At 44.6% G+C, this 25,122-nt stretch overlaps 2 protein-coding genes across 2 annotated transcripts; both read right to left on the reverse strand.

The window, feature by feature from the left end:
• Positions 1-217: 217 nt before the first annotated feature.
• Positions 218-11,244, reverse strand: LOC128106981 (DNA-directed RNA polymerase III subunit RPC1-like). The gene is made up of 4 exons (XM_052732347.1): positions 11,223-11,244; positions 9,607-9,725; positions 4,844-5,008; positions 218-3,956 (listed from the first exon to the last, which is right to left on the reverse strand). Exons 1-4 carry the CDS (start codon positions 11,242-11,244, stop codon positions 3,819-3,821), a joined length of 444 nt encoding a protein of 147 aa, XP_052588307.1. The 3' UTR covers positions 218-3,818.
• Positions 11,245-17,199: 5,955 nt separating this feature from the next.
• Positions 17,200-24,702, reverse strand: LOC128106982 (DNA-directed RNA polymerase III subunit RPC1-like). The gene is made up of 4 exons (XM_052732348.1): positions 24,539-24,702; positions 19,883-20,122; positions 19,604-19,765; positions 17,200-17,286 (listed from the first exon to the last, which is right to left on the reverse strand). Exons 2-4 carry the CDS (start codon positions 20,048-20,050, stop codon positions 17,200-17,202), a joined length of 417 nt encoding a protein of 138 aa, XP_052588308.1. The 5' UTR covers positions 20,051-20,122; positions 24,539-24,702.
• Positions 24,703-25,122: the final 420 nt, after the last annotated feature.

Below are 25,122 nucleotides of genomic sequence, written 5' to 3' on the forward strand. Positions count from 1 at the left end.
CACAGGACAGAATACGGTCACCATCCTCACCAAGACTCCTCAGTGACAACAGAGGATGCATAGAGCTGGTGGGCCATAAATAAATGAAGCCACTGAGAATGAAGTGCATTGATGATGTGTCTTTTTCTGGGCTCAGGTCACTTGAACCTCCTACACTAATGCTGTCCTTTTTGTCCCCTCTCAACCCCAACCCTCCTGTAGGATTGACAGGCAAGAGCTCCCAGCACAACAGCTTTGGCCTTACTCACTCCTGACTTCTGGGACAGACAAATTACTCTTCTGGAATCCTTGAATTTCAGGAGCCATGACAAGGAGGGAAGTCCAGTTGGTTCACAGAGACTCCTACCTCCTGTGTCCTGTTACTGAAATATTCAGCTCAAGCCCATGTCCTGCAGGAAGATCCCAATCTCCTGCCCAAGACTTACTGTACCATCTTCTGGACCATTTCTTTCTTGATATTTTACATGGAGGCTGAAGGTCAGCTTGTATCTGCCTCTCTCCAATCTCTCTTCCCTCTCCCTTCTCTCGATCCAACAGACTCCTGAGTCTTCCCAACATGTTCATGGCTGAACTGTAAGGGCACTGAACCAACTCCCCAAAGGCAGTTGGTAGCGCTACAACACAGATGACATCAGAAAACATTCTAAGTCTCCAGGATACAATAGAATGTCCAGGCATGAGACACCCCTGATGTCATGGGGGAACTGACATTGCCTCCCTACTAACCAGATCTCCTCATAACTCTCCAGAAGTCAGGTTTCCCATTCCAGGAATCTCTCCTGGGACTCAAGGGAAATCCTTCAGCACCCTTGAATTCTCTGAATGCTTGGAAATGCCTCAGTACTTCCATGTGGGAAAATGAGTGTTCATTTCCTACTGGAAGTATATGTCCAGATGGTAACAGTATTATAGACATTTCTGTGAGGTATGATTCTCCACAAGTACCTGCATCTCCTTATTACCAAGAAATGATAGACTTAATGATAATGGAAAGGATACCTTTTAAACAACTTCCTAGTATGGAGCCTACAGAAATTACTGCCAGTAGATAATATGCACCTTATTTGATTTAAATTGATGACCACTGGCAGATTGCATTAGCATGTTACTCGGGTCTATAGATAATCACTACCCAGTACATCAATTTTAAGAGTTTTTGAAGATACTCAATGAGTATGACCTAAAATTGCATCTAAAAATCCTGTAGTGTTTGCTCTTAGTGATTTTACAGATTTTTCTTCAAAAAGACAAGGAGCAAATATATACAAATTCCCCATATTCCACAAAATGGATAGCACCTTCCCCTGACTGTACAGCTCAACAGTCAAAACTTACTATATTCCATTAGTTTTTATTAGACATTGCTCAGTAATAGGTTACTTTTAACTCACTTCATGTATATATTTGCACATGAAGGATAGAGTTATACTAAAAATGGAAACTGGCTTACACTGATAGAAAAGAATCGTTACAAAAGTGTTTTAAATTTTAAAAAAGTGTAATGAAGAGATGAAAACCTCTAAGCTCTATCTACTTTGTACTCTAACATATTTTATCTCTAAATTTCTTTGCCCCTTAATCTCAAAAAATAATACCTTATGATGTAATTTCTTTAACTTTGGATTTCTAAATTCCTGGGGCTTGGTTAAAATTTGTAAAATGCATAACAAAAATTAGCTGAAAACTTGTAACAAAAGGTTATCACTTTTAAAATCTATATATAGGCAGCATGTATAAAAGTTATTATTCCTACTGTCCCCTTTGGTTATTATTATATCTCCTTTATAGACTAAATAGGCAATCACTTTTCCTCAAAATATTTTGGAGAAAGATGGAATTTAATATCATGAGATATCCCTAAGGAAATATAAGTCTATTCAGGATAGAAGAACCTGACATAAAGATTTATGTATAACCACTTATGTATTTGTTAACTGTTGAACACTAGGCTTCTAGAAAAATTTAAATAAGAAACAAATATGTGATTGATAAATTTAGTATATTTGATAAATAGGGCTCTTAAGTACCTAAGGTCTATTTAGGCTAGCAGAAATGCACTTGAAGATATTATATCTAGCCTCTTTGTCTTTCCCAACTTTGTTAAGCTTTAGCTCTTTGCATAAACTGAGTCATAAAAGAAACTGTGATATTCTATTATGGTACACCATGAAAGAGTAAAAAATAAAATAAAGTTCAATTCTATGGACTGTATTTATTTAAGTTTTATATTTGAGGCTAAAGGATCTTAAATTAAATCTTCAATCCAAACTTCTTAACATGGAGTGAAAAGAAAAATGAGATGACACAAAGTTGTCTTCTGCATTCCCCATGTGATCATACACAGAATAATAATTTGTAAAAATAAGTAGAGAAAAGAAATTTTCAAGAAGGAACAGAAGAACTGTCAAATCAGATTGGAGGTATGGCTCTGTGATAGAGCACATGGAAGGGCCTGTTTCCATCCTCAGCACCAAAAATACAACAAACTAAATATGTGGAAGGAAGTGAATTCAAGCTCCAATTCCCTCTGAATTTAGCATCAAGGGAAGGGTCCTGGAGCCCAGCAGACCTGCCTGGAATCCCTGCCTAATTGTCCAAGGTTTCTATGACATTGTCCCTCATATGAGTTCAGGTGGCCACTTTGCTGCAGAATCCCCCTAATCAAGGACTACAGAAGCCTCTTGTTCTTAAACTTTTCACAAGGCCCCATTACAATTTTACAGGAGAGGGTGCTTCATAGAGCTAGATCCAGGACAATTGGTAGTGACACTTCTTCCCTTCTTCCCCCTATTTCTGTCTGCAAGCCTGGCCCCCAACACAAGAATCAGAGCCAAAGGTTTCTGGCATAGACCACTATGATCAGCTTCTCCATTTCCTTCTTCACCTGTTTCTTGGTGAGGAGGGTTGGGTGGGATGATGACTCCATTGCAGTCTCTGTGGGTAGATGAACACAAGTGAACTTGCATAGTGACAAGGCATAGAGGATGGACAGACCACTCTGAGGCCCAAACAGAAAGATTATGCCTGGAACCAAGGGACAACCCAAACATTTTGGGCCAGGCTGAGATGCCCCCTCTGTGGATCTTACCTTTCTCATCACTCTGTAGAGATGTGACTGTGTAAACAGTCAGGGGAAAGTTTCCTCTGTCTCCCTCACATTCTTCTGGGGAAAACAGAGACTACTTCTTCAGGAATATTCACAGTGGCACAAGATGCAATGTGGTCCAGAGCCCTGAAACCTGCCTGTGTTTTCAGAAGCCAGGAGAAAAATGGCACAGTGCACAAGCACTCAAGTGTTGTGAGGAGCCCAGATCTCCCGCCTGGTCACTCAAGGACCATGCCTCCAGAGTGCTGGGATTAAAGGCATGGACATACACCACCTGGATTCAGTTCAAGTCTTAAAAGCTCCAAGATTCTATGCTAGGACTATGATTTTACAGGAAGGAAGTTGAAGGTAGACGCATTCTATGTTGAAGCCAAAGACAACTCCAGGACAGAGAGGCAAAGAGACAAACTAACCCCAACACACAGTGAGAGCTAACGTTGGAGTGGAGTACTCCACGCAGAGAGATGGGACATTTCCTGTAGTGTGGGGGACAGAGGCTGTGCCCAGGCTGCAAAGGTGTGGGTGGTGGGTGCTGGGTTTCAGTCCTGGTGTCCGACAGATATACTCTGGCTTGTGCATGGGCTTCTCCCATTCTAACCCTCCTCACTTTTTTTCACTTCGTCTTGATGTGCTTTCTATGCTGTTTACCCTCTCTGGCTGTTTGACAGACCGTGGGTTCCACGACCCCTGACAGCCCGGAGCCTCCCTTCTCTCACACCTTGTAGGTCATCAGGTCCGAGAGCAGCATCACGTGCCTCCTGTCGATGCTCATGCCATGGTTGACCATCGTGTACTGGATCTCGTTGATGATGGTTGTCCAGGCAGCCTCAATGCCCAGAGTTTTCTCCACCTAGGGAGAGCTAGGAGTGAGTGGAGGCAGTCCCTTCTGGGAGCTACCTCACTCCTACTTCTTCCCATTTGACAAGCACAAAGCACATGCTGCTCTATTTCCCAAAACAGGTTGCTGTGTAATTGTTGAGGAAACAAATGCCAGGGACAGGAAACTGCTGCGTATTGGCTGAGGGTCCAGATGCAATGGTACCTCATAGGTATTACTGGAAGTGTTCCGGGTGCCTTTCATACCATGGGTGGCCATGACTGTCCACAGGCTGACACCTTCTACTAGACACTTAAACTTTCCCTTTGCCCTCTGCTCATTGATATGGATGACAGCTCTGGACACCCCCGGGATGCCCTGTTCCACCACCTATGTTCAACACAAATGCTCAAGACGCTGCAACCTCTAGGTCCCTACGGAGAGCCTCATAAACAGGACTGAAGATTTGGCTGGTAACTAGTTCATGCTATTCTCAGCCCCATTACAAGCAGCAGTGTGTGTACTCTTAGCCTACGTACTGCTTAGGGTTAAAGGACAGACGGTTCAGAGGACTGTGCCCCAACCTACAATCAGCTTGGATAGACAGCAGAAAGAAGACTGACAGAGAGAGTTGTGATCTCAGAAGTCAGTACAAGAGCTAGCTGAAGGCTCAGTGGATAAAGGAGCTTGCCACCAAGCCTGACAACCTGAGTTTGATCCTTGAGACCCACAAGGTAGAGGGAAGGAGCCAAATCCCACAAGCCCACCACCCACTCTCCCACATCCCCAAATCAATTAAGAACCAGGCTGAGGCCATGGGTATTTGGCCATGAAGTACTCGGTGCCATCCTTGATCTCTATAGTGCCCTGGTCCCCATCCCCACTCTTGGCTATCTCCAAAAGAGGACTCTTGGCCTCACCTTGGGTAGATCCTCTTTCAGAAACTGTAGCACATAATACATGGAGCTCTCGCTGTTTTCCCTGGGTGTGACACATACCACGGCCTCACCATGAACAGCCACATCACTAGGCTTCACTCGGAGCTTGGATGTGCAAATGGAGTACCGTACTGTCTCAGCATTCACCTGCAAAGTGCCAGGGGACATTACCAACAGACATCTGCAGACTTCTGTGTCAACGGCTTTCATCCTTGATGTCATGATGCCTTTTCCCCCTCCAAAGACAGGGTTCTCTGTGTAGTCCTGCAGGTCCTAGGACTCACTATGTAGACCTGATGTCCTCAAACTGAGAGATCGGCCTGCCTCTGCCTGGCTCATGAGGGCTCTTGAAGTCTTGATAGTCATATTTGTGCTGCCTGGTCTACCACAAAATTTATTTTATTTTGATTCATATGTATGTGTGTTTGTCTGTGTGAATGTATGTCACCTGTGTGTAGGTACACATGAAGACAAGTGAGGAGCCATCTCCCCTGGAGCTAGAGTTATAGGAGATTGTAATCTATGTGGGTACTTGAACAGAACTTTTGTCTCCTGGAAGAGCAGTTAAGTGCTCTTAACTACTCAGCAAACTCTCCAACACCACAAAATTTTGTTATACAACACATCTATGTTCATTATCTCTGCTTGATCCATAAGTAGTAGATTTTTTTTCACTCAAAGGATGAACATTTTCCTCACTGAAATTTTATGCCCTATCAATGGCAACAAACAGAGACCATGGAGAAAGTTCTGGATTGTCTGGAGAACGGAGGCCAGGAGGACTAAAGGGTTGTTGTTTGTGTGCTACACTTCCACATGTAACTGGATTCTTCATTTTTTTCCCTTTTTCTGGTCCCTAGATAAAACCCAAGACCTTGTACGTGTGAGGCAATTACTCTACTTCCAAGTTACATCAACGCCTATAAATCAGCTCTGTTACCAGAGTCAAAGGCCCACAGCAAGAAAGACTTGACTTTCATGTGGGAACCACAAGACTGTGGCCTGTGGCACTTGAGAATGGCTTCCAGAACTGTTTCAAGGCTAAGACTGACGTAAGGATTAGAGAGCAAGGGGAATGTGGCAGTTCTCAGTCTGCAATCCCAACCCAAGTCAGCTGACTCCTAGATCCATGGTTACCAGTCAAATATTCTCTATCTCCACAAATACCAGTATAAGGGGTTAGGTTAACCCATCAACTGAAAACACTACAAACCAGCCAAGCCCTGTGCTGAGACCCACAGGTGAGTAAGGCAGAGCTGGCCCAGGCTCCTTCCACAGGGCATGAAGACAGACACAGAGATCAAATATTCTAACATGCTGTGATGGTAAACCACAATGTAGAACACACCCACACCAAGTCAAATAGTTTCTTATGATGGTCATGTCCTGTCTGCATTAGGGCCAACTCAGAAGGACATGACAGTTAATGGGGTGACCAACAACAAAGACCAGCCAGAATTTACAGTGATTCTCTGCCTGCTGAACGTTAACCCTGGTTTGTCAACACCTGTACAGGACCATGGGATCACATCCTCCTCAGGATCATGGGGTTTCTTCAATGTTTTAGTGCTTTCTGACCCATTCTCAAGTGGTGGCTTCCAACTACTAGAAAGAACGGAAAAACAACTTCAGTGGAACCACCTTCTGCTGCTGGAAGATCTGGGCCAAAAGGCACTAAACTGAAACCCAGATGAATCTTGTCCAATTACTATTCAAAAAGATTGGTTCCAACTCATATTCCTGGCTACAGTACATGAAATGAGCCTTCTGTCCAACAACCATTCTTTATAAAGCTTGTCTCTAGTCCACTTCACTAGAAGAGAGGAGCCAGAGCCTCTTCCATTGGCATCTGATTTGGACTAACAATAGGCTCAGGAATGAAAACAGAGTAACTACAAGTAATAAGGTACCAATCTAGTACTGAAGCACAGATGATTAAGTGGGAAGTGTGGTACTATAAACAGTGTCAACACCTATGACAAAGTCCCCCAGAAGATTGTACCCCTCAACAGAGTGCTGCATCTCACTTTGATGTTGTCCAGAACCCTTTTAAACCCCAGAGGCTCATCTCTGCCCTCCATGGCAGCAGGATCTAAGTCATCTCCTCCGTAGATGAACTGGATGATGTCACCAGTGGAGCTCCGCACTGTCAGATCATACTGGGAGCAGAGGTCTTCCAGGGATTTGACCAGCCTTCTCTACAGGAAGAGAAGGAGACTCAGCTGCCCGGGGAAGACTGCTTCATAGCACACAATCAGACTTGCCATTCAATTTCACGGTTATAGGTCATTTGTTTGCTTGTTTTTCATGGTGCTAGAGATGAACTCAGGGTCTTGGGTGTGCTAGGTAAGCACTCTGTCACCAAGCCACATCCCCAGTTACAGGTGCTGAAATTACATCAACAGCACTTTATTAGACATTCAAGAAGAGTCCCTCATTTGCCTGAGAACAACAGGGCCACAAGTGCCTCACTAGCCTGTGCAGTGAGAGGCAGCTTATGTTCCAACCTCTAGTCTGACCTGTGTCAAGTCTCCCTGCAACAGAAACCTCACCAGCCCCAAGAACTCTGCACACTGCTTTCCTGGGCTGCTTAGGCTTCCCACCCAGCTCCCTATGATGCAAACTGGTTTTTATACACATTCCCACCAGAGCCCATGCAGACTTCAGTACAGAGAATCAGATGCAAGCCCTCTTTGGGGACAGAGGACAAGGAAGCAGGGTTACAGACTATGAATCAAGGGCAGCAACCATTTCTCAACTATGCTTGGGAAAACCTTCCCCTACCAGTGAGCAGTGTGACTCTGGCCCAGAGAACGAGAGAAATCCTAGAAAACAACCTTGCTCTTGCCAGAACCCACTGCTTCTAGGTTATCCTGGTGCTCTTGGAAATTCATACTGTACATGTCAAAACCCTAAGTTACAGCTCCTCACACTATGAGTGGAAAAGGCATTCACAGTTCCTTTTGATGAATGTAGCACACCTCAAAACCAAAGGGCAATTCCCAGCGGATGTCCACAGCATCAGGGGATAACAAACAAGTACAGACGGGGCACTGTCTGCACAAGTGACTCCAGCCACTATCTTACCCTCATCACCTTTATCTGGCTCACTGGCTCATCAAATCCTGGTTTTGCAGTCTGCAAGGTCCTCACTTCCACAGGGGGACAGATAGGACCCAAAGTGGAATCAAGCATGTTCCTCAACAATGTGGCCTGTCACCTTTAACTGGTGTCATAAACAGTCAAAAACATGAACAATTTTGGGGGGCTAGGATTGTGCTCAGCAGTTAATGCACTGGCCTAGCATTAGGGAGGCCCTGGGTCCAATCTCCAGCAACAGAAACACATGGATTTTCTTGCAACATATAGATTTACTGATGTATCAGGGAGTGGAAATGATCCTGGGGTCTAAAAAGAAATCCTCTTCTGTGACCTACAGAGAGACACAGAGGGTCAAGTTTTACAGCCACTTGTAAGTGCAGCAAAGAACCCTCTAGCTCAGCCCTGTCACCCTGAAGCTGTAATTCCTGGGAGCCACGGAAAGGATGAATGATCAGACCTAACCAGTGGCACGGTGAGAGTCAGAAACCTCTCAGTAACTGGCAGGCAGTTATCACCCTCATGCCCCAGTCATGCTAGGAAACAGCTAAGGGAGGCTGAATGGTAAGTCCAGGCTACAAGCTCAGCATTCCCCTCTAGGAGACTTAGCCATCTGGGACTCTGGCCTATTCTCTACCTTTCAGAGTACACAGGAAAATCTGAGCTCAGTTATTATTAGTTCCAGAGCAGCAACATGTCTAAATGTTCCCTTTCAAAAACAAAATGGGGGTAAATCACAGCTCTTGTACAAAACAGGCAAGCATGCATGCATAAACACAGATCACACAGGAATGCACGTATGCACACGCGCGCACACACACACACACACACACACACTCACTCACTCACTGAGCAGGCCGGGCTCACACACAATGCTGTTGCTCTGTGGCCAATGACACTTCCTCAAGTTACCTGCTAGTATCCGGTTACAGAAGTCTTTACAGCAGTGTCTACAAGACCCTCCTAACCAGCCATTGCGTGAAAGAAAAACTCAGTAGGCATTAAGCCACAGTTAAAGCTATTAGCCACAAAGCTTTTGGCAGCAGGGAGCTAAAGAGAGGTAGGAAAAAAGACTATCAAGCAAGTTTCCAGGTCCAAAATTCTAAAATCCATCCACAGAAGAAAATGTCCCCTGGAGGCTACACACATACCCAGCCAGTGACTCAAGAACTGGCAGGTGCCCTATGCCCTTGCCTATCGAGAAATAATTTGGACACACCCATCTTTGCTAGGGTGCCAGTGCAGATAAATGGCTCAGAAGAGGAAAATATGAGTTGGAGCTGCTATCCCAGAAGTGTCAAGGACCTCAGAGGGCAGCCAACCCATTCCTTGGGAACCCAATGTCTTCAAGACATCCTTATTGTTGGCTAGTCCCACCCACCTCCAAACCAGATCCACCTGTAGCTAGAGCTACTGAAAAGGTAAAATAGACTGTAGTGATGGTGGTGCAACTCTGACATACCAACAGTCACTGAAGAGGAACTTCACATGGGTGAAGACTGACATGAAGTGCAATTCAATGCCACAGCCACACATTCTATGTAAACACCCAGTGAAAATAACCAATGGCTTTAGATCCTGATAAGTCTGTGTTCCTCAGGGGACATTCTAGACAAACAGACCTTCAAGCTTCCACTGCCATTTACCTTCGAATGCTTCTCAAAGTGAGGCAAAGATCTGTTTTCAAAGCCATCTGGAACCCAGGAGCCACTGATGGCTTGCTGTCCCACACAGGCAATCATCTGTGATATGTTAATGAAGGAACCTGGGAACAGGTCAGAAATGGAAACAATAACAGAAGCCAGGCAGGACAGAGGGATAAAATAGAATGTGACACAGCACAACCCTTACTCTCACAGCCTAGGAGTCCAAGGGACTGAAGGACAGAACTACAATAACAGTTGGAACCAAGGAAAGGGCTCCAGGGCATGTGCAGGTGTGGGGTGTAGGGAAGGGCCACTGGAGTCTTTCAGATGACCGTCATATTGGCCTCTGGACATGGGGACTACAGAGAGAGGAGGGTGGGGAGAAGGAATCTGAATGTGTGTGGAAGAGTGAGGGAGAAGCAAAGGTAGAGCAGGGGAGACCCCAGGTGTGCACAGGAGCAGGAAGTAGAACATGGGGAAAGGCAGCCAACTTAGAGAGTGGGGAATTTTATTTCATAGTAAACAAAATGACAGCAATAGAGGCCCTGAGGTTCTGAGTTTGAGCATGGTATTCGGAATCATAATGCTAGAGGGTCTGAGTAAATGAAGTTAAAGAAGTTTGCCACATCTAAGCTAAGCTAGTGATAGAGCACTTGCCTGAGATGCATGAGGCCCTAGGGTTGATCCTCAGCACCACAAGAAAAGAAGAAAGATCACTAAATCTATTACTAAAAATTCCAAGCTTTCTTCTTTTTAACACCAAATTTAATCAAAGCATCTTCAAACTTAGGAACTTGACCACATTACCAATAAGTTTTCCGAAAGATGTAAACTATGCAGACTTCCATGATTTAGAGATAGGCACTTGGATGACCCTAGCTTACACTACTACCAATAGTGGAGAGGTGGCTGAGGTGGCCTACCCCAGTGATCAGATTGGTGACTACCCTAACTGTCATCATAGAGCCTTCATGTAGTAAATGATGGAAGCAGATGCAGAGATCCACAGTCAAGCACCAGACTGAGCTCTGGGAGTCCAGTCAAAGAGAAGGAAGAGGGATTCTATGAGCAAGGGACATCAAGATCATGATGGAGAAATCTATAGAGACAATCAAACCAAGCTATTGGGAACTCATGAACTTTAAACTAACAGCTGTGGAGCCTGCATGAGACTGGACTTGGCCCTCTGCATAAGTGAGACAGTTGTGTAGTTTGGTCTGTTTAAGGGGTTCCTGGCAATAGGATCAGGATCTATCCCTGGCACATAAGCTGACTTTTCAGAGACCATTACCTATGATGGGGCACACCTTGCACAGCCTTGATGCAGAAGGGAGGGGCTTGGACCTGACTCAGCTGAATGTACCAGGCTTTGCTGACTCCCCATGGGAGGCCATACCTTTTTGGAGGAAGGGATGAGGAGTTGGTGGGGGTGGAAAGTGGGGGGGGGGAGCAGGAGGAGGGATGAGATGGGGATCTGTTGTTGATATTAAAATGAATAAAAAATTTTCTTAATAAAGAGAAAAAAAATGAAGAGACCCTATGAAGTTACCACCATGAAAGACGTTTTCTAGAGCCAAGCCCCTGGCAGGGCACACAAACAGCCAACCTTAGCTCACCTTTGGAGCCACACAGGACCATGGTGAAGGAGCTGTTGCTCTTGTCTAGCTCTTAGAGGCAGGCACTGCCAGGGTGGTCCTGGATCACAGACAGCACCTTCAGGATCAGGGCCTGGGGGAGGGGCAGAGAGGGAAGAAAATGCAGTCCCTGATGGGACATGCTTTGGGTCTGCAGATCACAGACCTTCATATTGACATTTATAGAAAAATCAAGGCTGGGTGGTGGTGGCACATGCCTTTAATCCCAACACTCAGGAGGCAGAGCCAGGCGGATCTCTGTGAGTTCGAGGCCAGCCTGGTCTACAGAGTGAGATCCAGGACAGGCACCAAAATGACACAGAGAAACCCTGTCTCTAAAAACAAAACCAAACAAAGAAAAAAGAAAAATTAAGAACATTTCATCATATGTTCAGAAATCTGAACATATGTCAGATTTCTAATTAATGAAGTTTCCTGAACTCAATCACACAGGCCAAGTTGCACAAAGGCCTTTCTTCTGCAAGGGTCTGGAAGAGTGTGCATAGCAAATTGTAACAAAATCCTACAAAAAAATTTCAAATTGTTCATGAAGTAGAATATCTATGGTTTTGTGTATTTCTGTCTATGTGACAGCACGTGAACATCCAGTCGTGTGTGCGCGCACCCCTGTAAATGCACAATGCTCATGTGAAGGAGAACTGCTCCCTCTGCTTGCACAATCTGTCTCTACCTGTTCTCATAAAGCATGCTTTCAATCTGCATGAGCAAAGAATGTGACAAGATGACACCAGGATACCCTGACCTGTGAGCACAGTCACAGTTCACAATTTAAGGTGCTGAGCCCTCTAGAAGTCGTGGTCCTATTGAGACCTTAATTAATTGTCATGGTAGGTACAGTAAGAAGTCTCCTCTTATATCTCTGTCTAAAACTCAGGAAGACTGAAAAGGAGCAGATTTCCAGGGGATTGGTACACTCCTGGGAGCCCAGCACTCAGGATACTGTGGCAGGACTGTGAATTAGTGACTATGTATGGGTTACAAAGAGAAAGTGTCTGAAAACCCCTCACAAAGAGAAAGAATTCTTCATCTTCCCACCTCTCTTTTAGCTACTGTATTGCTAAACTTGCCTGACCTGGTTTTGAACCCTGTTTAGCAAACTATTTATATGATCTGAACAGAAAACAAAACACTAGCTGTGAACTCTCCATCTTTCTGCCTCTTCCTCCAGGCGGTTGAAATTTCAGGTGTGTGCCACCACACCCAGCTGGGAAGACATGATCCTTCAAGAGCCTATCTTCCACACTCTAGGGAAGGAAAAGTGCAAGACACAGGCCATGGAGAAGGCAGAGGATAGGCCAGGTATGGCAACATGTACTTGCAAATCCCAGGACTTGAGGCTGGGGTCAGAAGACCTTAAATTTGTGAACATCTTGAGCTACAGAGTGAGGCTGTCATGAAAGAGAACAAAACAAAGCCAGTGCCCCAACTCCTGGTCCATTTACTTTTGAACTTCAGGCTCCTAGAAAAGGATATATTTTGATGTGGCCAGCTCAGTGCTCATGTTTCAAACATGAGGAGGCTGTGGCCTGGGTTCGACAATCCAACATGAATATTTCCTAGCCTGCATCCAAGTCATGGTAATAATGATCAATGCACTGAGCTTTGGTGTGGGGTAAATGGAACGATGCTGCAAAGAGGGAGGGCTGAGGATCTGAGGGACAGTCAGAGCAGCCCCAGTGAAGCACAGCCCCATGCTGTCAAATGAACAGATACCCATGTTTTTATACCAGAGTGTGAATGCTAAAAGAGCAAAGGTCCCACACTGCCAAACAAACAAGAACACATTGCAGGAATGGGACAAGAACGCATCCCTTCTTGCTTCTCGGCCACCTTCTCTTCATGGCTTTTGGCCCATCCTAAACACACTGTAAGCAGGACAGCTGGCCATGCCGATCTGGAGGGCAGTCTCACCTCTAGTGTCTCCTCAGCAGTGCAGCCTGGCTGCTGCTGCAGCTTGCCTGTGTTCAGGGCTTCAATGTATTCATCGCACTTCTTGTAGCCAGCATTCAGTAGCTCATACTTGGCCTTCAGCAGTCCCTGGCCAGGTGTGACATCACCAATCCCGATGGAGAACCCACGGTTAGTTGAGGAAGAATTGGCAGGCAGAGCAAAAGAGCCATAACCATTAGTGTCAAGCTGTCAGGAAGAGCTCATCCCTGCTGCCTGCCCTCCTCCTCTCAGAAATCACTCTCAAAGAGAAAAGGAGGAAGGCTGGGGTGTAACTCAGTGGAGAGAGAGCAAGAGAGCGAGAGAGCACTATGTGAATCTGGGTTTACTTCCCACTAGGAAAAAAAGGCAAATATAAACGCCATCTTTGGTAGAATAGAACTAAGCTGTGAAGAAGTGGGTGGGTGACTGAGTGTTCAGTCTTAGTTGCACAGGGAAGGAGAGGCCCTTTCAATGTCTTCAGGTAGAGAACCAACAAGTCTGGAGAGGCTTGGAAGTGAGACCACTAGTTCCTGCAGACCCAGAGATGAATGTACTGGAGACATGGAATGTGGAGAGTCTGTGTAAGGAAGTGGCTCTGGGCTTTGCTCGGAAGGAAGATGGCAGTTCACGTCCTCAGGAAAGACCCAAGGGTTCTGGATTTGAGAATACCAGTCACAGCCGGATAGGACGACAAGAGCCTGGAGAACCATCTGTGCAATATATGATGGCAGCCTGGGCTCCCGCCTTGGCCAGCTTCCATGGCTCTATCCCCAGGGTGGGAGACTGAAACTAGAAGAGATGTCTCTGAGGAAATCAAGCCTCCCTAGAGAAAACTGTTATTGACGGGGTAAGTGGTGGCCCTGCAGTGAGAAGGTTGGTTCTCAGCTCAAACCAAGGAACCGAGAGGACCATAAACCCTGCAGCTCTATTTCCAGTCAGTGATTAGTCTCACACCCCAAAGATGAGTGGATAACCAAGAACAATATGTATTTCATGCATTTTAGGGAAGTTCTGTTTTTGGTTTTGGTTTTTGTTTTTGTTTTTAGTTTTTTGAGACAGGGTTTCTCTGTGTAGCTTTGCGCCTTTCTTGGAACTCACTTTGGAGACCAGGCTGGCCTCGAACTCACAGAGATCCGCCTGCCTCTGACTCCGAGTGCTGGGATTAAAGGCGTGCGCCACCACCGCCTGGCCTGTTTTTGCTTTTAAAGATTTTATATATATATATATATATATATATATATATATATATATATATATATATATATAGTGTTCTGCATGTATGCTTGCATGCCAGAAGAGGGCACCAGATCTCATTACAGATGGTTGTGAGCCACCATGTGGTTTCTGAACTCAGGACCTCTGAGCTCTTAAACTCTCAGCCATCTCTCCTGCCCTTTAGGACAGTTTTAACATGAAATATGAGACCACAAATACAAAAGGAAAGGAAATGGAAAATTTAGGGAGGAAATATGAAAATACTCAGTAAAACTCCTTCAGAGCAGTCAAAGTCAAATCCAGAGATCAGAATGAGGCCGCTCCAGCCTGGTGTGGCAGTGCACGCCCTTAATCCCAGTGCATGGGAGGCAGAGCCAGGCAGATGCCCATGAGCTTGAGGGCAGCCTGGTCTACATGCCATTTTCCAGGGCAGTGGGGGCTACATAGTAGATCCTGTCTTGAAAACATAAACAAATGAAACAGAGGAAATTGGGAAAAAATCCCAATGTAGAGAACAGACAAATCCCCACCTTATCTGCAAATAATAATCATGGGAACTTTTGTAATGGAAACATTTCAAATCAACAGAAATGATAAAAAACAAAAGGAGTGAATAAAGTCATAGATTTAAAAAAAAAAAAAGGTAAAAAAAGCAGAATTGATCCAGTAACTGGAAATTCAATTAACACAAGTTCCAAACAGAAAGCAATGGAGATAAAATTTCAAGGAAATAATAAGAAAATTTCCACAAAGAAGGACACTGCTGCAAAACACCAATACATGTAAAAAAAATAATTTTTTAAAGAAGAAGCCTAGGTAATACGTGAGAACAGAAAGAAATTAAAGATAGGGGAACCTGTATACCCTCAAGTATTTCAATCTTCTCAGCATCAGTAAGAGTGGGGTAGCCAGATCACATGAATATCTCCAAACAAGCCAAGAGCAATAACCAGCACCATCCATACATCAGTCCTGCAAAAAGCTGAGCCTGAATCTGGTGAGTCTTTAGGCTCATCTTAAGCTCACAGGGATGAAAAGCAGTAGCAGCAGTGAAGCCACATCTGCAGGGGGCCCACAGCCCTCAGCGTTCTTCAAAGTCATGCTGCCCCTAAGCCTGTGGCACTCAACACTCTGCAAGAGACCCATTGTGCAAGTCTCTTCAGCATTTTAGGTGCCAAGTTTCCTTTCTTTTTTTTGTTTGCAAAAGTTTGGGTTTCTCCGTGTAACAGTCCTGACTGTCCTAGACCTGACACCTTAGATCAGGCTGGCCTTGAACTCACAGAGATCCATCTGCCTCTGCCTTCTAAGTGTTGGGATTAAAGGCATGCGCCACCACCACCTGGCTTTAGTTGCTAAATGAACAGGCAAAAGTAAATAAAATCAATTTTTGCCTATTTTATATAAAGCTGTGTACACAACACACACATTTTCCTTTGCACAATTAAACCATTCCAGGGATTTTCACTCCAACTCTCAATTAGATCTGTGCCACAGTAACGTTGTGTATGAACCTTATACCTCACATCTTAAAAATACTGAAGGGAGGGCTGGAGATGGTTCTAAGGTTAGAAGCACTTGCTACTCCAGAGCACTTCCAGTTTGCTTCTCAGCACCCATTTTAGGCCTCTCACAACTGCCTACAATTCCAGTCCAGGGGATCCCATGCCCTCTTCAGGTCTCTACACTTTCCTGCACACATGTGGCATACATCAGACACACCCACCCACACAAATGTATACATAAAATGACAATGAAATCAGTCAAAATCCAAGTTTTACTTCTGACAATCTGACTTTGATTTCTGGGATCTCACAGAAGTCCACATGTCTCTGCCTCCTGAGGACTGGAATGAAAGGTATGTGCCACCACTGCCTGGTGAGACCCTATTTTTAACAAGGGGGTACTGGGAGCTGGAGGTACAGCTCAGCAGTACATAGGGCCCTGGATTCAGTCTCTAGATCCAGGAGAGATGGATGTTAAAATATGAAAGTATTTGTTTTAGAATCGTAGAACTACAGTAATATTCTTTCTTCTATGGGATCCTTAAAACCCTCACGACATAAGCCACTGGCGGTCACCTCACCTGGCTGTCAAGCCAGACTTGGTAAAATGAGCACCAATGAGAGATCCTCAAGAGTCCAGTGACACAGAAAACAAGCTGTTCGTATCTCAAGCGAGTCTGTGTATCTAGGTCTAATATAATAATGTCCCATGTAAGAGAACAATACTTCATGCATATGCAGTGAGCAGAGACAATGACAGACACAGGACTAGTCAATTTAAACATCTACATTCTACACGCCAAAATGCCCGTCAGTGTATCTAGAATGCATTCCATGGTTCTGGTGAACAGTACCGTCAGGCAGGTTAATCCCACACAACCGGGAAAGCATTACCTTTTCATCTGCATGTGTCTCTGCTGGATGAAATGGGTTCCTGGGTGAACATCAGGGCCATTTTGAACCAGTTTCCTCAAAAAATTAACATTTGCTTTCTTAACCTACAGAACTGTGATTAAAAAAAAACCACAGTAAGACAACTTCCTGTCTATAAGCTAGCCAACAGTACTCAGTTGTTCATAGCATAGGTTCTAAGAGAAAGAGAGCTAACACAGGGCAGCTGTGGCCCCCAGTCATGACTGAAGTTGCAGGAACAGCAAACTGGCAGACAGCAGCCTAGATCTAAAGAGGCTTGGCTAAGTCTTTCTCCGTTTCTAATCTCCCTATATGTACTGAACTGCTCAGTACTGTGAATGCAATCTGTGGCAACTTCATCTGCCAATTTTCACCAGGCTCTAAGGCTTAAAAGATATGGCAGCAGTACCATGGGCTGTTGTGCTCTGCAACTTCTTGGTCAATGGTTTAATGGGAAAGAATTCTTCCTTCAAATGAGGACACTTGGAACAGGTTTATGACAAGCATTGATGATCCAGACTGTCTATAAACCTCAGGCATGCAGCTAATCAGCAAGCTTTTATTACCAGGCACTACGGTGGTCTAAGTCTCTATGTGGAGCTTAGGGTTGGGGAGCACTGTAACCACCATCTTATACTCAGAGTATGAACTGAATGCAGACGGCCGCAGGCTTTCTCACTGTATCCACTAGAGTATGAACTGAATGCAGACGGCCGCAGGCTTTCCCACTGTGTCCACTAGAGTATGAACTGAATGCAGACGGCCGCAGGCTTTCTCACTGTGTCCACTAGAGTATGAACTGAATGCAGACTGCTGAAGGCTTTCTGCTTGAGCAGAAACAGCTTTCAAATGATCAGATTCTTTGACTCAGTCATTTTACAGTTAAAAACTAACAACCATACCGAGAAAACTAACTTGGAAGAAGAACTGATTATTTTTATTATTTGGACAATGTTGTGACCAGAAGTTTCTGGATGGCTAGACTACAAAATGTACAAACAAATCGGAGCACTGCTTATTTTATTAAATAGTTTTAAATAACACTGTTCAGGAAAATGACTTCAGTGAAATACTTTAGAATGTGAGGATTAAACTAACAAAGGTGTTGAAAGTATTGTCAGTAGGGAAAAAAGCTGCAGCATAGAATGTGAAATGGATGCATTCATAAACAGCAAGCATGATACAAGAATCATTTCAAAGACCCCAAAAACTGTCACTCATCTCAAATGCTCCCATCACCGAACTGTGAAAATCAGAATGGCTAGGTGACACTGACTGAACTGATCATGGACTGAGTGGGTTTGGTGTGTGGGGAAAGCCTGAGGTAGATGGGCACGCCCTTTTGTTTTAAAACACTGCTGAATGGGCTTAGGATGAGGTCAGTTGACCTCCCAGCTATGAGGCCCCAGTTTCATCTCTAACACTGGGGAAAAAAGAAAATTAAAATGCATAAAAGCAAACAGCAGATTCTTTTGCAGATATAAAAATGCTTTCTTTTTTCTTTTGCAGCTGTCTCTAACTGACAGCAATATGGTAAGAGCTGGTGAGATGGCTCATTGGTTTGGTAAAAGCACTTGCCAGCAGGTTTGAGGACCTAAGCTCCATCAGTGGAACTCAGTGTGGGAAGAACTGACTCCTGAAATTTGTCCTGTGACCTCCACATGCACACTCTAGGACATGTGCACTCACACTCATGCATGTGTGCACACACATACACTAAAAATAAGATCAGAATACAAAGACAGTAACTTAAGTACTTTATCCATCACCCCTTTAAAAACTTAAAAAGTTGAGCCAGGCATGGTGGCACAGGCCTTTGAGAGGCAGAGGCAGGCAGAGCTCTGTCAGTTCAAAGCCACCTCGGTCTACATAGTAAGTTCCAGGACAGACAGTTACATAGAGAGAGACCCTGTCTCAAAAAAAAAAAAAAAAAAAAAAAACTAAAACCAAACCAAAACCAAGAACACTTAAAAATAAACCTATTATTGAATATAGTTATTTTACAAGAATTGTCTCCTTAGAGTCAGTGAGATTCCATTCATGGTCTGTGGAGCAGGGTGTAGGTCAGTGGTCCAGTGCTTACATGCTTGGCACACATGGTCTCAGGCTGGATCTCTACCTCTTCAACATACAAACAAACAAACAAATGAAAACCCAACAACCTCCAGCTACAACTATGACTGTACCAGTGTAGATGTTACAGAGGTTGTGTGTGTTTAACAAAGTGGAATGAGCTGGAGAGATGGCTCAGCAGTTAAGAGTACTGGCTGATCTTCCAGAGGTCCTAAGTTCAATTCCCAGCAACCACAGTGTAGCTCACAACCATCTATAATGGGTTCTGATGTCCCCTTTTGGCATGCAGATGTACATGCAGACAGAGCATTCATTTAAAAAAAAAACATAAACAAAGTGGATTGAGATATTTTCACAAAGCTGTGTGGGTTTCTGGGGACTTGCCTCTATATGTAGCACGAACTATCAAAATGGAAACACTGGATTGGAAACAAAGAACTGGGCAGCTAAGTGGTATTTACCTTCTCAGGAAAAGTTAGAATTGTGGCCACATGAACTGGCACAGCTACTTCAGCAATCAGGAGGTTGGGGTCAGGTGAGATGACTGTTCGGCCAGAAAAATCCACCCTCTTCCCTGACAGATTACCTCTAAATCAATCTAAAATCAAAACCACCATAAGTTCCATGACATGCCCTGTGCTGTTTCTGGGGATCTGAACAGACATATATTCCCTCAGTAGGTAACAATGGTAGATCTTGTCAGGAACCTACCTGCTTCCCCTTCAGGAGCTGGACAAAGCCTCGAGTCCACTTCTTGGGGGCCATGTTGAGGGGGATGCCAGAGAGCTCACTGTTGATGTAGAGGGCACACTGCAGCTGCAGGAAATCCCAGTCCTCCATGATCATCTGAGTCTTGGCTCCTGAGATCCGGTGCTACGAGTACAGAAAGATCAGAAACAAACCTGCTCTCTGAGTTTTCTTGCATTCTAGTGAGCTAACATCTCTAGATGCACACAGTGCAGAATGCACAAGTTAACGGGAAACACTGACCTTTTTAATGACATCATTTAGGAAAATGATCTCTGTCAGTTTCATTGTCAAGTCATCTTCATTGGTTCCTGACTTCAGATCGCTCACGACAGAGGGTCTGATACACAAGGGAGGCACCAAAAGTTGGGTGAGAATCAAATCAGAGGGCTTTCCAGCTTCTGGGTTCATCAGAAGTAAAGGGACATCTTCAGCGGGGATGCGCTTAAACAAACCCAGAATGACTCAGGGATTCAAGCTCTCCTATAGGAAGTAGGAAGGAAGGAAGGGAAATAGGAGGTTAGTTTCCTAGGGGTTGGTAAAGTTATCTGTTGTGTCATGTGTTGGGTCCACACTGTCCTTGGAAGAAACAGGTGCATTCTAGGATGATTTTTAGCCTTTGCTGCTGCAGGGGAGTCAGCCTCTGTCGAACTGACTCACTGTAGCTTTGCAAAGGGCTTTTTTTTTTTTATGGTATACAGTTCACATCTTTTGCAAGTCAATTTCTGTGTACCAACACCTCCTATCTGAAGCTCCCCAAAGAGACAGAAGTCATAGCAATTCCCAGCCACAGGACATCTCAGTTTGCTGAGTTCTCCTGTAACCAAGTTTCACACAAACTTTGAATCTTTAGGAAACTCTCAGATAAGATTAACATACTTCAAACAGAAGGTACGGGACACAAAAGGTAGCACTCAGAAAAGGCAGATCAAAGCCAGGTGCTAACACTCTGGAATCAAACCAGCTGCAGAACTCTGCAGGAACTCTAGATACAGTTATCTGTCCTTCCCTATGTTTGCTTCTCTGAAGACAGGATCCTACGCAGCCTCAAACTTGCCATGTGGTAGAAACTTGCCTAGGGCTAGCTGACCAGCGAACACTAGGGTTCTTGGAGTCGAAACTTGCCTAGGGCTAGCTGACCAGCGAACACTAGGGTTCTTCGAGTCTCCACTTCTCCAGAGTTGGGACTATAAATATATACCACCACACTAGCTCCCTGACCACATTTGGGTTCTGGATAGTCAACAAAAATCCTTTTGCAAGCACCTAACTACTGGTTTTGTTTTCTTTTTATTATAATCTATTTTTTCTTAATCAGTTTATATTACCCTTGAATTAAGTTCATCACTGTAAGTGTTATGTTGTGGAGGAGGGGAAGGGCTCACGACACTCCACCCTGGCTAAGGAGCCACTGCTAGTTTATGGCTTTTAGGAAAGGGAGAGCCAGTTCTCTTTAAGGGTGTGGCTCCTGGTGTGTTAACCGTGTTCCAGCAGATGACCCCATACCCTTGAGATATGGGCAGCATAAATTTGACTTGGTGGGTTATTTAAAAGAGAGACAGAACATGAGATAGGCAGTGGATCTGAGGGGATTTAGGGGAAGAGTATGATGTGAATATAATGAAAATATATTGTATGTATATATGACATTCTTAAAGAATTGACAAATATATTTAAAATGTTAAGCTATGAATCACTAACTTATTAAGAACTCTGAAAATTACTAGTGATCTAAAAATCCTAAGAATGGAGCTGGGCATGGTGTCACACACCTTTAATCCCTGCTTTTCGAGGCAGAGGCAGGCCAGCCTGGTCTACATAGTAAGCTCCAGGACAGCCAGGACTACATAGAGCAGTGGTTCTCAACCTTCTTGATGCTTTGTCTCTTTAATACAGTTCCTCATGTTGGGGTGACCCCCAGCCATTCAATTATTTTTGTTGCAACTTCATAACTGTAATTTTGCTATTGTTATTAATTGTAATGTAAATATCTGTCATTTCCGATGGTCTCAGATGACCCCTGTGAAAGGGTTGTTTGACCCCTGGGGGTCAAGACCCACAGTTTGAGAACCACTGACATAGAAAGACCCTCCCTCAAAATCAAACAAACAAAAAATGGTCATTATGTATCATGGTTTCTACTAAATTTTCTGGGGATTTTATTAACTGAATCTTAAGTTTCAATAATGAAATGTTATACTTAAGTTGACTTTAACAAACATTTTCTCTGAGGATCTAAGAGAGAAACAAAGTTAGAAAAAAGCATCTGAATAGCTACTGCCATCAGGATCCCAGAGCATGGAAGGCATCTGTGGTTCAGCAGAGATGACACCAACTACAGAGAGCGGTAGAGGCCCTCACCAAACACCCTTCCTTAGCTCCCGTCTTCTAGCCATGAACACCTCCCTACCATCTGAGAAAATAAGGTAGGAAATCTTTTTTTTTAAATTGGCCATTCAGTTCTTTATTAAACCATCAGGTGTTTTAGACAGACACAGTATCACAGCTTCACAGAGTATCACAAATGCAATATTAACAAATGTAACACACCTTAAAATAATATTCTACAACAGAGAAAGAACAAAAGAAAAAAATCCTGCATTGTTACAGGGTTTTACACAATGTTGAAAGGAAGGGAATGGCTCAGTTACCTTTAGCCTACCGGCTATGGATGGGTTAGGACTTCTGTTGGTCTTTTCTGTGTCGAACACACAGATTGCAAGCCCAGCGCCACTTTAAGATCTTTGGCAGCAGTTAACTCTGCAGCTCACACATGATTGGGCCTGTATGATAATGAGTATTCAGAGACAAGTAATGTCTGGGGGGCACTCACCAACCTAAGACAGAGCGCCTGTGTGGCCTGGGCAGGCATCTCCATGATGGGTAAGGTGACCTGCTGACATTCCATGCAACCTAAGTCAGAAGCTCATTTTTTAGTAAAAGGGGAGAACTGTAGGTCCCTGGCCCCCGTTTTGGGTAACTGTTGCCTTGCTTAGTAGGAAATCTTAAAGAGCATTGAGAAATGGTAGGAAGAGAACAGAGGCCTCAGCTGAGAATCTGTCAGAGCTGGACAGGACACTGGCATGCCAGGAAACTGAAAGGCCAGAGGACTGGAAGGTCTAGAAACCACTTATTAGCAAGAGCAGTTCTCCAAGAGTGACACAACAGCCTGCCAAGGGGCACTGGGTCATGTACAGGCTTTCTTCCTTCCATTTTTTTCCAAAAAAAAAAAAAAAAAACCACAGAAAAACTATAAAAGGCCAAATAGATTATCTAGCAATACCATGCCACTTTGCATAAGACTTAACATCCTCAAGTTTAGTATCTGTTTATGAGTGCTGGGGTATTGGAACCAATGTTCCATGGAGTGATGACTGTTCATAAACCATGTAGAGAATCAAAATGACATGGAGTGGTGTAGTCTGGGGGCACAACAGGGTCTCTACAGAAAGATTCTCTGCAAAACTGACCTTCCAGTTGAATTCCAAGTAGGAAAGGAGCCCACACATAAGGCAATTAGAAGAATGAACATTGGAAGCAGAAGACAGATCCCTGGGCCCACCCACTCTGGGCATCATCAAGCAACCACATGCAAGCAGCACAGTGGGGCACAGACAGCTAGCTAAGGGTACAGGATGGCTCTAGTAAGGCCTGAGGGCGGGGCTGGGCAAGGCTTGGGAATCAGGAGAGTATGAAGTGTCAGTGTAATAGAGAGCTACTGGAAGATCCAAGTGACAGTTCTAGTTTTCTTTTGAAATGAAGGGTCTTGCTATGTAGCTCCCACTAGCCTCAAATTTATGATCTTCCTGCCTTGGCCTGAGTGCTGGGATTATGGGCCTGTGCCATCACAATTGACCTCATCTGCATTCTAACACTATCCTGGGGCTGCTGTGAGACAAAGTATTTTAAGTGTATAGGGTGGGTGTGAAGTACTGGGAGGGGTGATACTGAGAACAGCTGGGAGGTCACCCAGGTTAGACATCTGTTCTAGTGAATGTCAACCACACACAAACAATGTCCATCTCATTTCTCTCTTACCTCCATCTCTACTCTTTTTTCAACTTTACACACTAAGCCTCTTTGAATCCCCTTCTCTCCATGTCCCTACACCCATCCTCAGGCCCCCACCCCCAGTTCAGGCCATCATCAATCCCAGTCTGAAACGAGAAATCGTACTCAAACGCTGGCCTGGTCAAACACTTCAAGAGTCTGACACTCCTTGCAAGACTCTCATAGTGTAAGTCCCCTGCTTCACTTCTATCAGCCCACCCTGTCCGTCCAATAGCATTTTGAAAAAGGCCTGGTCTGTGGTGAGCCCGGACTTATTATTACGTGTGCTCCCATTATCCTCACTGTGTGTCGTTGCCTTTGCCGCAACCATGGCTGATGTGACTACTCTCCACTAGACAAGCAGCAAATGCTGCATTCATGCGGAATCTTTAGTGCTCCACACTGGCCTCAGGACTCTCTCGTGCTCCTTAAAAATGAATGGATCTGCCTTAAAAACAAACAAAGTGAAAACTCATAAGGAAGGTCTATGGTTTAATAATTAATCTGTGAAGCAGAGGGCCCAGAATAGCAGCTTGGATCTCAGCCTGCCACCTAGTCGCTGTAAACCCACTTTCTAGCTGACAACCTCGGGTCAGCACACACTGTCTCCTCCTGCCAGGGAAAAGTTCCTGAGAGGAGTCAGCACGGGGCTTCGGGAGGTGGCATCCTGGCTCAGGACACCCGTTCTGACACTGATCGGTCCATCCCACTTTCTCCGCCACAGTTCAGGGACCCGTAAGATCGGAAATCCCATCCTGGGCTGTCTTTCTTCGCTCTCTTCACAACTGTCCCTCACCTGGAACCCTCTGGGACCCGGGACCCCAGCCTCAGCAGCAGGCTGCCTCTTACATTTTCTCAGCTACATCCGTTTCCCGGAACTGCTCCTTCACCATGGTGCCGGCTGCCAGGTGCCCTTCTCCAGGCTCGGACTACAGAAGCCACTGTCGCTGCAGCTTCCCGGGCACTGCTGGATTTAGAGCTCAGAGAGCAGCAGCTGTCCCTCGGCCACCGTAGAGCGCCTGCACGTGCCGCTTCCTCTTCTGCCACGGGGTCTGTCCAGAGAGGCTTCTCACCTGCTGCTTTGCGACCTCCCGCTACACCGCCACCTACTGGAGCATGCTTAAAATGCACCAGGGTGTGCTAATCAAAAAAGAAAAAAAAAATCCCCTTTCTGGTGGGTTTCTCAAAATGACAGTGAAATGCTGCACTTTGTTATCTTAAAGCCGATAGATAGATGATAGATAGATAGATAGATAGATAGATAGATAGATAGATAGATAGATAGATAGATAGATAGATAGATAGATAGATAGATAGATGATAGATAGATGATAGATGATAGATAGAGTAAATAAATAAATAAATAAATAAATAAATAAATAAATAAATATATCAAATGAAAAACACAAAATCAATATTTTGTGAATGAAGAG

This window comes from Peromyscus californicus, unplaced genomic scaffold (genome assembly GCF_007827085.1).
Source record: "Peromyscus californicus insignis strain IS unplaced genomic scaffold, ASM782708v3 Scaffold_12__1_contigs__length_115047231, whole genome shotgun sequence".
Taxonomy (NCBI): domain Eukaryota; kingdom Metazoa; phylum Chordata; class Mammalia; order Rodentia; family Cricetidae; genus Peromyscus; species Peromyscus californicus.

Coding starts and splice junctions, on each gene's coding strand:
- LOC128106981 (XM_052732347.1), bottom strand. CDS start 11,244: ATGGTCCTGTGTGGCTCCAAAG. Junction 9,726..11,222: donor GGTCCTGTGTGGCTCCAAAG/GTGAGCTAAGGT, acceptor ACCTGTTCCCAG/GTTCCTTCATTAACATATCA. Junction 5,009..9,606: donor ACTTTGAGAAGCATTCGAAG/GTAAATGGCAGT, acceptor GGCACTTTGCAG/GTGAATGCTGAGACAGTACG.
- LOC128106982 (XM_052732348.1), bottom strand. CDS start 20,050: ATGAACCCAGAAGCTGGAAAGCCCTCTGATTTGATTCTCACCCAACTT. Junction 19,766..19,882: donor TAAATGATGTCATTAAAAAG/GTCAGTGTTTCC, acceptor CTGTACTCGTAG/CACCGGATCTCAGGAGCCAA. Junction 17,287..19,603: donor AGCTCCTGAAGGGGAAGCAG/GTAGGTTCCTGA, acceptor CCTCATTTGAAG/GAAGAATTCTTTCCCATTAA.